This window comes from Fusarium phalaenopsidis, assembly GCF_050370095.1.
Source record: "Fusarium phalaenopsidis strain FUZ10S chromosome Unknown contig_32316, whole genome shotgun sequence".
Classification (NCBI taxonomy): domain Eukaryota; kingdom Fungi; phylum Ascomycota; class Sordariomycetes; order Hypocreales; family Nectriaceae; genus Fusarium; species Fusarium phalaenopsidis.
The window spans coordinates 147,865-161,386 of NW_028145399.1; the positions used below are offsets into that span (position 1 = coordinate 147,865).

General features: G+C 52.3%; 6 protein-coding genes across 6 annotated transcripts; 4 read left to right on the plus strand and 2 right to left on the minus strand.

Moving 5' to 3' along the window:
* Positions 1–646: 646 nt before the first annotated feature.
* On the plus strand, positions 647–2,032 carry LRP88_11607 (uncharacterized protein; the record flags this gene model as incomplete). Its single annotated transcript, XM_083248033.1, has 5 exons — positions 647–713; positions 826–979; positions 1,028–1,171; positions 1,219–1,316; positions 1,371–2,032. The coding sequence occupies 5 exons, from the start codon at positions 647–649 to the stop codon at positions 2,030–2,032; spliced, it is 1,125 nt and encodes a 374-aa protein (XP_083095463.1).
* Positions 2,033–2,981: 949 nt separating this feature from the next.
* LRP88_11608 (uncharacterized protein) lies at positions 2,982–4,976 on the plus strand (the record flags this gene model as incomplete). The annotated part of the gene is made up of 5 exons (XM_083248034.1): positions 2,982–3,084; positions 3,138–3,714; positions 3,762–3,831; positions 3,913–4,281; positions 4,332–4,976. The coding sequence occupies 5 exons, from the start codon at positions 2,982–2,984 to the stop codon at positions 4,974–4,976; spliced, it is 1,764 nt and encodes a 587-aa protein (XP_083095464.1).
* Positions 4,977–5,808: 832 nt separating this feature from the next.
* Positions 5,809–6,720, plus strand: LRP88_11609 (uncharacterized protein; the record flags this gene model as incomplete). Its single annotated transcript, XM_083248035.1, has 2 exons — positions 5,809–6,291; positions 6,346–6,720. 2 exons carry the CDS (start codon positions 5,809–5,811, stop codon positions 6,718–6,720), a joined length of 858 nt encoding a protein of 285 aa, XP_083095465.1.
* A 956-nt stretch (positions 6,721–7,676) lies between these two features.
* LRP88_11610 (ferric reductase family protein) lies at positions 7,677–9,773 on the minus strand (the record flags this gene model as incomplete). The annotated part of the gene is made up of 2 exons (XM_083248036.1): positions 7,677–9,210; positions 9,262–9,773. 2 exons carry the CDS (start codon positions 9,771–9,773, stop codon positions 7,677–7,679), a joined length of 2,046 nt encoding a protein of 681 aa, XP_083095466.1.
* Positions 9,774–10,915: 1,142 nt separating this feature from the next.
* LRP88_11611 (uncharacterized protein) lies at positions 10,916–11,494 on the plus strand (the record flags this gene model as incomplete). The annotated part of the gene is made up of 1 exon (XM_083248037.1): positions 10,916–11,494. The coding sequence occupies one exon, from the start codon at positions 10,916–10,918 to the stop codon at positions 11,492–11,494; it is 579 nt and encodes a 192-aa protein (XP_083095467.1).
* Positions 11,495–12,030: 536 nt separating this feature from the next.
* LRP88_11612 (uncharacterized protein) lies at positions 12,031–13,369 on the minus strand (the record flags this gene model as incomplete). The annotated part of the gene is made up of 3 exons (XM_083248038.1): positions 12,031–12,238; positions 12,668–12,875; positions 12,931–13,369. The coding sequence occupies 3 exons, from the start codon at positions 13,367–13,369 to the stop codon at positions 12,031–12,033; spliced, it is 855 nt and encodes a 284-aa protein (XP_083095468.1).
* Between the last annotated feature and the right edge of the window lie 153 nt (positions 13,370–13,522).

Consider the following 13,522-nt stretch of genomic DNA (forward strand, 5'->3'; position numbering starts at 1 on the left):
TTGGTGGGCCAAATGGACCCAGGGATAAACGAAACGTTAGAACCAACAGCTTTTTCCCCCAAAAAGGTAGAGCCAACAGCTCGGTTCGACCAATATGCGAAAAGCCCACAGCCTGATCAGAAGCCTACAACCTGGCCTGACCCAAAATGCAAAAAGCCAACAATATGGGGTCTGACCAATACAAGATCCAACAACCTGGTTTTCCGGCTCGTCGGCCGCCGCGTGGATGTCTTGGCAGGGTCGAGAACACCCTCCTCTCGCAACTGCCGTTGCGCCTCGGCGTGAGGAGAGGCAGAGAGCTATTGACAATAGTGTGCGCATGCAGTGTGAGCTGTGGACGGCTGAGCCAACAGACATCGTGAGAGTTGGAGTCTTGGCAGTCATCTTTCTCCGGGGAAACATGGTGAGGACAGAAGCAATAGAGGGAGTTGAGGCGTAACTATCGAATATTCGGGCTTCACGGTCGGCCGCCTTGTTGAGAGAGGAGTAAAAAGGAGGTGAGAGGAAAAAGGAGCAAAGAGGTTCAATTTTTGATTATAAAAGGAGGGCATTCCGGCCTGTGGAGACAGAAATCAGCACACACAGTCACCCTCACAATCATCTCTTCTGCGTCTTCCTCCTCTGCTTGCCTGTCCGATCATTCAAAATGAAGTTCCAGACTCTGGTTGTTCTCTTCGCGACTGCCGCTTCGGCCGTCTCCCCGCCTGTGTGCGGTGAGCGACCTGCGGCCTGCGATTCCATGTCCAAGCAGGACAAGAACGCGTGCAAGAAGAAGATTGGTATGTCTTCTGCTCTTCAGTCTTTGACTCTGCTGACAATGTCTAGCTGCCATGGATCTCCAGAAGGAGATGTGCCTGGCTCCCCCTCGCACTGTCACTCGCACCGAGTTTGTCTACCCTACCAACACGGTGACTAAGACTCTGGATCCCATCCCCGTCACCCAGAAGGCCACCAAGACCATCACCAAGAAGGGCCCGGCGTGAGTTTTCACTTCATCAGAATCTTTGTGCGCATCTAACTTTGGCAGTATCACTCCTCCCACCATCACTCTCACCAACACCGACACCGAGATCGTCCACGAGACCGTCACTGATACCTCTACTGAGACGGACTACTTCACTGAGACCAAGACTGAGACGTCTACTCAGACTGATACCAAGACCGAGACCAAGTAAGATGAGCAGAGCAAGCTCTTGAGCACATGGCTAATCATCACAGGACCGAGTCCAAGACGGAGACTGTTGACTTTGTCGCCCCTACTTGCGCTCCCACCGTCAGGCGAGCTCGCCGCGAGGAGGCCCTCCCCACTGACTGCAGTGAGTTTACCATTGGCTACTCCCCTGTGTCTAACCATACTGACTCTTCTCCAGGCTGCCTCCTGACCGTCACCAGCGGCCGTGCCCCTGATGCTACCTCCACCGCCACGGTCACCAAGCGTGCCACTACCGTCACCGTCTACGAGATCAACTCGATTACCGCCACCGTGACCCGTACCGTCACCGAGACCAAGTTCACCAACAGCAAGACCGTCCAAGCTCCTGAGACCACCATCACCGAGACCAAGACCGAGACTCAGACTGACCACGTTCCCACCACCGTCCACACTCCCGTCACACAGACCAACACTGAGACCAAGACGGAGACCGAGACGGCCACCAAGACCGAGACCCAGACCAACATCGCCACCCAGACTGCCCCCGCCTGCGTCAACCCCTCCGCCTGGATCCAGCCCGGCAGCAGCATCAAGATCCCCAACAGCATCTCCCTCAAGAAGGAAACCCTCAACAAGAACCTGTTCGAGAACGCTTCCAAGTTCCTGACTAGGTGCTGCGAGAAGTGCTTCTCCGACAAGAACTGCGACTTCTTCAAGGTCAACCTCGGCAGCCTCAGCTGCGACCTCTACTACACCAAGAACAAGGCCGGCGACTGCCTCCCTGCTCAGTGCCCTCTTGGTTTCCCCACCCTGACCCTCGGTAACAAGGACACCAGCACCTACTACCGTGGTCCTTGCTTCAAGTCTACTCCCAAATAAGTGATGGGATAGTGAACAGATGAGCGTGGCAGAGCTTCAAGTCGACCGAAGCTGTAAGGACTTTTTACGCGCTCACCTGGATTTGGGATGACTTTTTGACTTTGGTCGACTATTTGGTGTTTTCTATGTATTTGATTAGTAGTTGTATGAATAATTTCTCATCGTGATGGTTGGTCTTGGCTTCTGGCGAGACTTGCTATCACGGGTTTTGCATACTTTTTGGCGCTTGAAAACCTGTGACGTGAAAAGGGCTCTCTTTTTACTAGGTTTCTCTCGATCGGTCTTCCTTGCTTCAAGGACCCGCTGGGCTTTAGGGAGCCTTTTGACCAAGTGCTGATCCCGTGGAATGTTCTTTGTAGTAGTAGCCGAGGCTAAGTAGTTTCGTTTGCTACTTATGTCTGACCCAGCATTTGCGGGAGAGGAGAGGTAACAGTTTGCAAGCAATGTCAAGGTTAAGTTTTTAGCTTTCTATCGCTGCCGCCATAGAAATACTTCTATAAATAACCCGTGTTCTGGTGTTTTACGGTATCGGGTTTAATGTCGTTACTGTGTCAAGATGGCGCCCCGAGCGAGTATTGTGTCTCAGAGGTACTTTTTCATCCCGCGGGAAAGCACGCAAAAGGTACCCCGTATTCCGTACAGATACTCGAGGCCCCCACGCGTCTAGGCGCCCTAATGTGATCTGGCCCGCTGTTAGTAGTGGACTAGTTTGCAAACCCACGGACGAACACAAGCGAAGAGGGAGCGTGGTTGTTAGAAATGTTGCATTGGAATGCCTCAAGCCACGTCAATACCGCTCTAGACTAAAGGGGTTAGCAAGTTAGCTGGGCGACATGAAGGGCGGCTGATTCACTGCGAAGGAACAAAAGCAAAGACATTGGCCATCGGATGAGGGGAAAAAACCTCGTTGTCATCATGCTTCTTTTCTCTCATCTCAAGAGCAGACATCATGAATCCAGCCGAGGAATCAAACCAACCAGACGGCCACCGCATCTCTTACAGATGCCGACTGTGCCGCTTCCCCATCCGCCTGGGCGAGACCGTAGTTGCGGGTGAGTAAGCATGAAATCAAAAGGGCGGATAGAGCTGACAGTTGGCAAATTAGATGTGGGTGAGAGTAAACTCACACCAGGTTTCCCTTTTGGGCGCAACGCACATTTCGAGAGGGACCTACATATGGTCCTTCAAGGCTATCACCTCAAGTGCTCACATGAGGAGGAGGGTGAGCAGCTGCCCGCTTATCACGTTGAGTGCCTGAGATACGCGCCACCGCTCACTAAAGAGGGTCTCCGTGCCACCAAGTACACCTATGAGCCTACCACATCCGAGGACCCAAGACGCGCCTCAAGGATCCGAGATGTGGCGGGTAGGAGGTTGCAGATGGAGTGCCCAATTCTACCCGCTGAAGTGTGTCTTCTCATCACTGAGGAGCTTGTCAGAGAATGTGCCGCAACTACCATTCATGAGCTTTTACAAGGTCGTAACCTGCAAGCACTGGATTCCGAGTTGAACATTTCACTGGGTGTGTGGGCTCGTTACACCTCCATTGACGGAATTCACTATGTCGAGTCTCTTTCTAACACGGGGGACTCTCAGAGCGTCCTGCTTCTTGGCGCTGATAGGGCATCAGCTCCTGAGCTCCTTTACGTCTTGGAAGATCACTTGGGTATCAGGCAAGTGGTGTTTGCTAACTTCGAGCACTCGCTTAAACTATCGGCTCTCCTATAAGCAAATCAAAGACAGATACCTGGTGGCGGACCATCCTCATCACCGGCAAGAAGCTTATTATCGAGTCTGATGTAAGTTATTTGAGCAACTGTAACCCTCAACGCTCATTATTTTCCAATAGGGGCCTCAAATTACGATCCATTTCCTCAAAGTCAACCCGCAACTCTCCAGAGTCGACAACTGTTGCGTGGCCTACGCCCATGGCCCCGTTCCAAGAGCCCATGTTTACGATTTGGGCCAAGATTCTGATTAACAAGCCGATCATGGACATGTCTCGTACCCACCTCCGGACGGTGTCGTTGGATTTTAACGATCCGGCGATAACTGGATACTCGGTCTGCTGGATAAGCGGCGTTATGGGCGTCCACGCACACTACGGGGTGGAGAAGTTCACCGCCTACGATAGCTTTGATCAGTGCTATGAAACCCCCACCTGGATATATATACCAATTGCTCCTGGCGAGCGTATCACCGGGATCTGGACCAGGAGCGGGGGCGACTCGTTTGATGCCGGAGTCATGGTAAGAACAGCCCGTTCTCTCACCATAATGACCTTCTGACACTCGAAAAGTTCCAGACGAATCAGGGAAGGCTGGCCACGGTCGGACATTGCGAAGATTCCCAAGGTGAGCGTCTTGATGAAGCTAAGCATTGGGGAGAGCTGTCCAGCGTGAGTAAAAAACGCTTTCGGGTACACTACCAACTCTCGTACCGCGGAGTTGAAAAGCTCGTCGCCCAACCCCTGAGTGGCCTCGAGCAATCCTTCTCTGGGAAGATCATGCCGCCATTACCCTCCCTGAACTACGCTGCCTGGCCGCGCTGCCATTACTCCACCGTGAGCCTAGAAAACGTGGTGGAAATCATCCCCTGCAGGAGGAAGGTCAAGCCACTCAACACCCCCTACTGGGCCATTACAGGCGTTCTCTTGCGCTACGCGAATGGCGGTCGAGCCTGCGCGGGCGAGTTTCGGATGGACTGCGCGGGCGAGCCTATAAACGTCGATGGTGCATTGTTTGTATATCTGGGCTCCGTTGATAAAACTAAAATCACCTACTGGCACCTGTCGAGGATCGATCTTAACCTTATCGAGGATGACGAGTGCCAGGGTTGGTGGTGTCTGGCGATGGAGGGGACGCTTCAATGGTGGTTTGGCGACGAGGGCCGGTGCAGGATATCATGGATCGACGACATGGGCCAGATCCACTCAGCTACCTAGTTAGGTAATAGACGACGGTGCTGGCGGATGGCCTTGAGAAGGGATTGTCGTGGCTTGCTCTTGGGTTCACTAGCAATATATGTTATCAAGATAGTTGGATCTAGGGTTAGACTAGCTTACTAACCCACTAATAAATACAAGCTAAGAGTCTTGGCCTTGGTAATTGTGGTGAGAAGTGAGATCGATGGGATATAAGTAGAGTTGTTGAGGCTCATGTTTGGCAGAAAGGGGATTCTCTCAGATGCTCTTTTTCAAATGCAGAGCCAAAGGCTGATTGTTCGGAGGAACCGGGATTCCATCACAAGCCACTCTCAATAGTGTCGGAGTTAACCCAAGTTGGCCTGGCGACGCAAATGGGGTTTCAGAATGAGTTCAATACTTTAATCAGATGTGGCGTTAGCAATGCCAACACAACAAACTTCTTTTTTACACAAATATCCTCATCCTCACCCCAAATCAAAACACCATGGAACAAGCCCAAGAGCGGATAGATGAGCCAGAAAATCACTGCGTGACACGCAGATGCCGGCTTTGTCGGTTCCCCATTGAAATGGGCGAGATGGTGGTCGCTGGTAAGTGGCCAAGCGGGACCGTTAAATCTGGCAGAAGCTGACGCTCAGATGAATAGACGTGAACAGCTCACGCCTTTAAAGAATCTTCCCATTACTATGGGGATAAGCATCTGCTCCTTCAGGGTTGTCGAATCGATTGCAGCCATGAGGACGGGGAGTCGGGACAGGTTCCTTGCTATCACGTCGGATGCCGCAAGTACGCATCCTGGCCTGATGATCAATATCTGCTTCGTGCCACTGAGTATACCTATGAGCCCACGATGCGTGAGGATCAGAGGCGCGTCAACAGGACCCGGTTGATGCTGGGGAGGCGACTGCAACAGGTCTATAAACAGCTGCCTGCAGAAGTATGCTTCATGATTGCCGGTGACCTTGTTCGCGAGGTTGCCGCCATGGCTACCGAACAGCTCTGGGAAGGTCGCCCACGCGACCTAGAAGCTTGCGACATTTATAACCGAATCGATATGAATGTGCGGGCTCGGTACATCTACATTGACGGAGTCCGCTATGTGGAATCTCTGTCCAGCTCGCCCTTCGCTGAGGGCGAGCTGGTCGTCGACCTCGCGGCCTCGTCGACAATTGATGCCATCCATGTCTTGGAGGATCACATTGGAGTCAGAAGAATCCTGGTTTCTAGCACCGAGCATTCGCAAAAGCTTGAATCCCTTCTCAGTACCCCAGTGAAAGACGCCTGGTGGCGCAACATCCCTTTCAGCACCACCGTCTTTTACGCCAACTTTGATGTAAGTTATCGTGTAACTTTCCACCGTTAACGTCCAGTCTAACATGTTTATCAGGGCGTTAAACTGCGAGGCATCAAAACGGACGGCCGCGGTCCACGCCCCGTCCCATCAGCAGCCATGCAGGGAAAATCAACCGCTGAAGATGTGGCGTGGCCCAGGCCTTTGTACCCGGCAAATGAACCAGTTCTTCAGTATTTGAACTTGAATACCTGGGAAATCGAAGAGGAGCGCCGTAACGCAGAAATCACGCCATGGACCCCGTTCACTCGCTATCGCTTCCGAACCGTCTCGTTCGACTGCAACGACCCAGCCGTGACTGGGTACTCTGTCTGCTTCAAGTCTGGAATCAGGGGTATTTACGCTCACCGCGAAGAAGACCTGGCAATCTACGATGAAGTCGATATGTATACCCGTAATGGCAACCCGTAATGGCATTTGGATGTACATGCCAGTTGACCCCGATGAGCGTATCTCAGCCATTTGGATCAGATGTCAAGACATCATGTCATCTTCCGGACTAATGGTAAGGAAGACTGCCCGTATTCCAATGACAGCCTGCTTACAACCTGTGACAAGTTGCAAACAAACAAAGGCAGACAAGTCATGTTTGGATTGCGAACGGACAGCCAAAATCACCTGGATAAAGCCCGTCTCTGGACGCCCCTACCTGGCGTCTCTGAGAGCCCCTTCCGAGTGTACTGCAAACTCTTATACCGGGGAGTCGACCAAATCGCCGTCCAGCCCCTGGAAACCTTCGCCGAAGACCCCCCTCGGCAGATGATGCCATGGCCAGTCATGCCCTCCCCCGCCCCTCGACGGCAACATTATTCCGCCGTGAGTCTAGACAATGTGGCGCAGATAACACCTTGCGGCAGAGAAATCCATGCTCAGGGCGATAACTGCTGGGTCTTATCCGGAATCATGGTGCACTACACAGATGGCCATCGAGCTTGCGCGGGTGAGTTTCGGGCGGACTGCGCGGGCGAAAGCATGCGGGTTGACAACACATCGTTGCTGCTGCTTGGCTTTTACGTGGAAAAGAATGAAAGAGCCGGGCGGTGGCTGGCAGCGATCGAATCTGAGCCTACTGATGATGACGGATTTCTTGCCCGGAGATTCCTCCGCTGCGGAGGGATGCTACAATGGTGGTTTGACGAACAGGGTCGCTGTCAGATGTTCCATCGCGACGGGGCGGGCCAGCTATCACGGGTATAAATGGGAGATGGAACTGCCTTGAGAAAGGATTGGCATGGTTTACTAAATGATTTCACGAGTGTTGTCGCGTGGTACGGCCGGGATATAGAGGAGTATTCAACCCGCCAAGATTCATCTGTCAATTAGGTCCCTGGCATTATTCAAGGGTTAAATCACCTAGTAAGCCTGGTCTACCAAGAATACGCATCCACTTCGAGCTCAAAAACAACTTGTCCCTTCTTTGCCGCTGTAGTAACTGCAGCTCTCACGTCATCGCAGAGTCCTCCTGGTCCACAAGCCACGACGCCTACTCTGCTCCATCCAGCAGCTTCTTCTTCAGCCAAGATCTGGGAAATGTCAAGTCTCTCTCCCACCCTCACGTCTTTCTCTGCAATCTCACTCAAAACTCCATCTATCGCCTCGACCAGACAAGACGCCGTCTCCTTGACGCTCCAGCAGAGTTTGATGTTGCGGTGGCGGGTTACCCAAGGGAGGAGACTGGTGATGCCGATGCCTCCTCCAATGAGCAGCACACGATCGCAGCGTAGAACTTCCTTGGTGGGAGTGTTTGGATACGGTCCATCGAGAAGAGTGAGTAGGTTATCATGAGCCTTGAGATATTTGGTCATTCCTGTCGACTTCTTGATCAGGAGCGTGAGGCCAGCCGTTGAGTGAACGACCTTGGCAGCACAGGCTTGTTGTTTTGACCCATTCTTCTCAGCGTCGACGTGATCGAGCGGAGCCACATGACCGTCTTGTTCCGAGTTGACACCACTGCCTGAATGTGAGAGCAGGGCAGTTGGCACAGCAGAGAAAGGGTGGTTCTCCCAAGGGCGCAAGAGGTTCAGCGTCGGAAAATAGGCATACACATGGTTTCCAGGCTCAGTAGCCCAGCGAATTCCAGGGACATCAACACGGATGTAGCTATTTCCAAGGTCAGTAACCTTAGAACGGCGTAGACCCGTCTTCAAGATGCGTCCCACTCGCACGAGACGATCGAAGAACCACACACCGCAAGCAATTTCCAACCAGACCTCATATCCCCAAACAAGGCCAATCCAGTACTTGATGTGGTACCAGCACCCAACAATGACAAAGACTGCAAGAAGGATGTGGGAGATGAGAAAGGCTTCGTAGGCGAAACGACGGACGTAAAGGCCGCTCGCGAAGACCATTATGATGGTTGCCACAGTTGCCACTGCACCCCAGATCCAGTACTCCTTCTTTGCTTCGGCAGGATAGTATAAAGGCAGGGCGAGAAGAGTGTGGAGGAGAGCTTGCAGGGCAAACATGCGAGCTACCCAGCGGTGTAGCAACATGTAGGTTGAGTGAGACCAGTTTGTCATCCAGAGCAAAAAGTTGTTTCTGGATGAGAAGAGAATCAGGAGAGGAAGCAGGACGAATGCAAACACTCCTGTGCGGTAAAAGATGTAGGCGGTGATCTCCTTGGCCCGCGTGGCATACCAAGCATGGGGTTGTTGGGTCTTGTAGTTGACGGCCGTCAGGATAAGGTTGAGGATGAAAAAGACTAGCACGTAAAGGCCTTGACCCATGGTGGGAGCATTGCCGAGGAGGTAGGGAAGCGGGCGGACATGATATGTTCCTACAATAGTCTGGTAGACAAAGTAAGGCTTCACCTTGTCGAGGAGACCGGACATGTAGGGAACGTAGCCCAGCCAGGTGAGGGCCATGGGAATGCCAAATCCAGCGACCAGAATAGCGATGCTGCATGAACAAGTTAGCGATGAGGAGCCTAATAGTTGTCCAAGAACGTACCCAAAGCCTGCTTCCACAAGATTCTCACGATAAACGGCGGTGAGGGCATTATACTGAGCTAGGTAGACAGAGGGGTCAACGATGGAGGTTGTGTTGAGATCCTCGTCAGTTGGCGTGAGTTGCTGCGTCGGCGACTTGGAGATTTTCTGCAGAGAGGTCGAATAGCTCCATTTGGGAGCAACAGCGGGACTCTCTGTAGATTCCTTCTCCCAAAAACCCTCAATCTTGGAGATGGAGACGTGATACTCGGCGCACTCTGTCTTGATGCACCAAGCAAGGGTGGTGAGCCAAGGTGTGTCATCAGCCCTGCACTCCGGAGAAGTCATGCCCGGACCATGGCTCATTCCGCTTGGCGTATCACCATGACTGGAGCACTCGAGCATCAGGCCGCTCAGCGACCGGAGACAGGCGTACGCACAGGGTGGCTCGTATGGGTAAATGCCATAGCCGACCAACCCGCCGCCGCCAAGAACAGGCCGGGCCAACAGCCATGCAAGAGCAAGACGCTTCATGCTAGCGGATGGAGAGTGAGACAAAAGGACCCCTGTATTGCACGCGAGTGGAGTTTCGGGGGGATGAACGACTTGCAGGAGTAAACACTGAGAGACCACAGACCAAGACGAGACAACGTAGATACAAAGAGAGACGCAGCATGTTTATAAAGAGTGAAAAATGGGTTCTTTTCGATGCTACAGAGCCTTCGATAAGGAGAAATACCAACAATCCTATTGGCTACCGGAATCTCGGCTCGACGATGGAACGATTCCAAAGAGTCAATATGAGCAAGTTTCCCCACGCGCGTTTAAAGCGCCACTGAAAAACTGGTGATAACCTCGGCCTATCAGGCAACCTGTGAGGCAAGAGGTTGCATCCTTGGGGAGCATTAGAGGGAGTTGCTTCGGAGTCTGGATCGTAGACTGCAGCTCAGCCAATGTGTCGGTAAGAGGTGGTGGATCTTGTGATTCAGTTCGCAGCATCAACAAAGATCGACGTCGTTATCTTGAGCCGCTAACACTGCAAGATCCCGGACTCTTTTTTGAGGTTATTTGGGATGGTTGCATGGGAACTGGGAATCTTGAACAGGATAGGGTATGCAGCAAGGGTGTCTCTTACCGTGACTCTTCCCTGTGCCTTGTCCTGGAGATGCATCTCTAGCTACAGGGAGTATCATTGCTTTAGTGGGCTTGATCAGTACTACGTCGTAGATCAGCTGCAAGTGGGCATTGCCATGATCGCCCAAACTCACATCGCCGGGCCAAAGGATTAGTTTCAGGCTCAAGTTGGCGTCCAATTCTAGACTCCCATCAAACAGTCTCGACCTGCTCCAAGCTCCTCCTCTACTACATACGGAATAACCAAACTCGACACCCGAGCATTTGTCAAACCCCAACCTCCCTCTTGACCAGTAAAACAACCGCCAAGACTTTTACGTATCGCTATCCTCAAACCGCGCGGAGGCTTTCCGCAGCCCAAGACATGTAGTCGAAGCCACAACTGCCTGAAGCGAATCGTTTTGCAATGTGAGCAACTTTGAGCATGTTACCAGGCATATGATGAGATGCAGTTAAAAAGAGCTGTTGAGAATATGTTGTGATACTAAGAACTCATCACACCATCTCACTCACTGTCTTTACTCACTCAAGTCACCATCACCATGAAGTACACGGCCGCTCTCCTTGCCCTCCCTCTGGCATCTGCCTTTGGACTCTCACTTCGTCACGAAGGCCATGATCACGACAGCAGCAGCGAGCATAGCAATGACACCAGTGGCACTGGCCATGACCACTCCATGGCTCACGGACAGTTCAACTTTACCCCCTCCGGTATTCCCTGGCCTACCTGCGCCCGAACCTGCTGCAACGCCAACTTTCAGTATTTCCCCAAGCCTGTGAACCACCCTCTCTGCGTCAGCCAGGCCTTCTACGACAACGTCACTACTTGCGTGGCAACCAACTGCACAGAGTACGAGCAGGGCGCGTATGCTGTTGTTGCAGAGATTGAGTGTCCTCAGGCGGAGGACTATGAGGTCGACATTGACAAGGATGCCGTCGTCTCGGCTCTGAAGAAGGAGGGAGGAAACCCGCAGTCTTGCAGTGGCGTCAACAACGAGACTATTGAGTGTCGGAACGAAACTACTGAAGGTCGGGGGGCTTTGACGTATGGACAGGGCGATCTGTTGATCCCTACCTTTACGGTTGCTGGCCTGGCTATTCTGCTGAGCCTTGGTCTCTAGTCACGAAGCACGGCGGGTGTAAATTAGGCTCTAAGTAAGGTGCCATAATCTGGAGTACTGCTGAATGTGCAAGGAATGGTTATGTTGGGCAGGCTTGACATATTGCAGCATAGCGGAGGCAGTATATGGCGACAAACAAAAGTAGATAGTATTATAACATTTTCAACATCATTTCATTGGCCTTCAGGGCCAGACTCAAAGCTTCCATCACGCTTCACGCTTCAAGGACATGTACAGCCATGTCATGTCGGGAATGGCGCCTGGCTCGTTGTACGAATATTGACGATGGAGACGGTTGGAATAGTCTTGGTGACCAACAGTCGCATCACCTCCCTTGCCGTTAGTATGGATATACGGAATGGAGCAGAATCTAGGCTCATGCTCCATAAAGGTGACCCTGTAGTGGTCGGGTTCATCGTTGGCCGTGTTGGAGTCAGGATGGACCTTGAAATCGAAAATGGCGAGGCGACCCGGCCCGGCCCTTCCCCTAGCACCCGGTACGTGACGCCTTGTCCTGAACCTGGGATAATCGAGTTTCAGGTCCAGAAGATAGCGATGGACTTGTCTGCTAGATAGTCGCTGGGAAGCTCGCCATGGTCTGTGGCGCCTGATCCGTCGCCTAGTGATATAATGCCATTTACACTGACGTATATGATATTATTGGAAGATGAATACATGGTGACAGGGAATGGCAAGGTGATCTCCTTAGAGTCATCTCGATGAGAGTTGAGAAAGTCGTCGTCACTGAAAATCGGGGTTAGTTCCTCTTCATACGATTGGGTGGTAAAGTCTGCGACGGGGAATGATGTCGTTGGGACGAAAGGCCAATCAGTGGGCTCTGTCGGCGCTGTGTCTGTCATTGGCAGCGTCTTGGTCGATGAAGACGGATCTGTAGGTGTAGATGTATCTAGAAAAGAGTTTGTAGAGATTGACGGGGGCTCAGGGATCGAAAGTTCCGTGGCTTCAGATTCTGTTGCAGAAGCTGACTCAACGGGCGATGTATCAATGGAGGAATATTCAGCGAGCGTGGAGGTTTTTGGAGGAGTATTTGTGAAAGATGGATCATCTCCGGAACTTTTTGGAGTCTTTTCTTCTGTGGATGTCTCTGTAGAAGAGGAATACGCGGGCGATGGTGTCCGAGAAACTGCAGGCCAAGTATCCTGGAGGACTAACGTTGAGTCTGACGATGTAGGCAATCTCTCGGTCGACGCCACATAATCTTGGGATACCAATGTAGGGAGATTCGAAGCATCTATCGACCCTCCATTGCCTGTTGAAACCGAGGAGCCTGATGTCTCGACACCGCGGCTTGATCCAGTACTAGTGTTGGTAGAACTGGGAGGAACTCGGTCATCAATCTCCCCGTTCAGACATTGCTCGACTATTAAAGACGCTCATTAGTCACACATCACGATGTCATGAATCTCGAAACGTACCACTGTAGATGGTGAGCGAGACTGGCGCACAGTCTGCCGGCCTCCTCGAGAAGGTGATGTACACCTCTCCAGTGGTAGGATCTTGACAAAAGCCCGCCTGACCATTCGGCAAAGAAGGATTCACGAATTGGAGGAGACCTTGAGCATTCTGGAAAGTGGCCGTTATGGAACCATCTGGCGGAGTCCCCTGGTCACTGAATGACTTGTAGGCTTCGCCGCTGTAGTAGATGGGCAGACCGGTGTGGAAAAGCTGTCCCAAGACCAGGCTAAAGGTGGAGGCATCAGTGCAGGTGTTGGGGTTTACAGCGTTCTCGCCACCTACAAAGCCACCGCGGGCTCTCTTTGATAGGTCTCGCTTTGAAGAGTCCGTGGAAGGAGTGATGGCAAAGATGAGGTTGCCGTCGGCTACGTCTGGGCTGCTCGTAGCGGTGGAAGACAGGCTGTAGGTTTCTGCGTCCGATGGAAGCAAGGCATTCGTGCTGATAGAAAGTGTGGGCGATAAGGAAGAATCTCTCGAATTTGGACCTTGCAGTCCTCGGGTAGATGAAGCTCCTGGCCAAAGATTTCCAGAGGAAGAGGGGACAAGTGATGA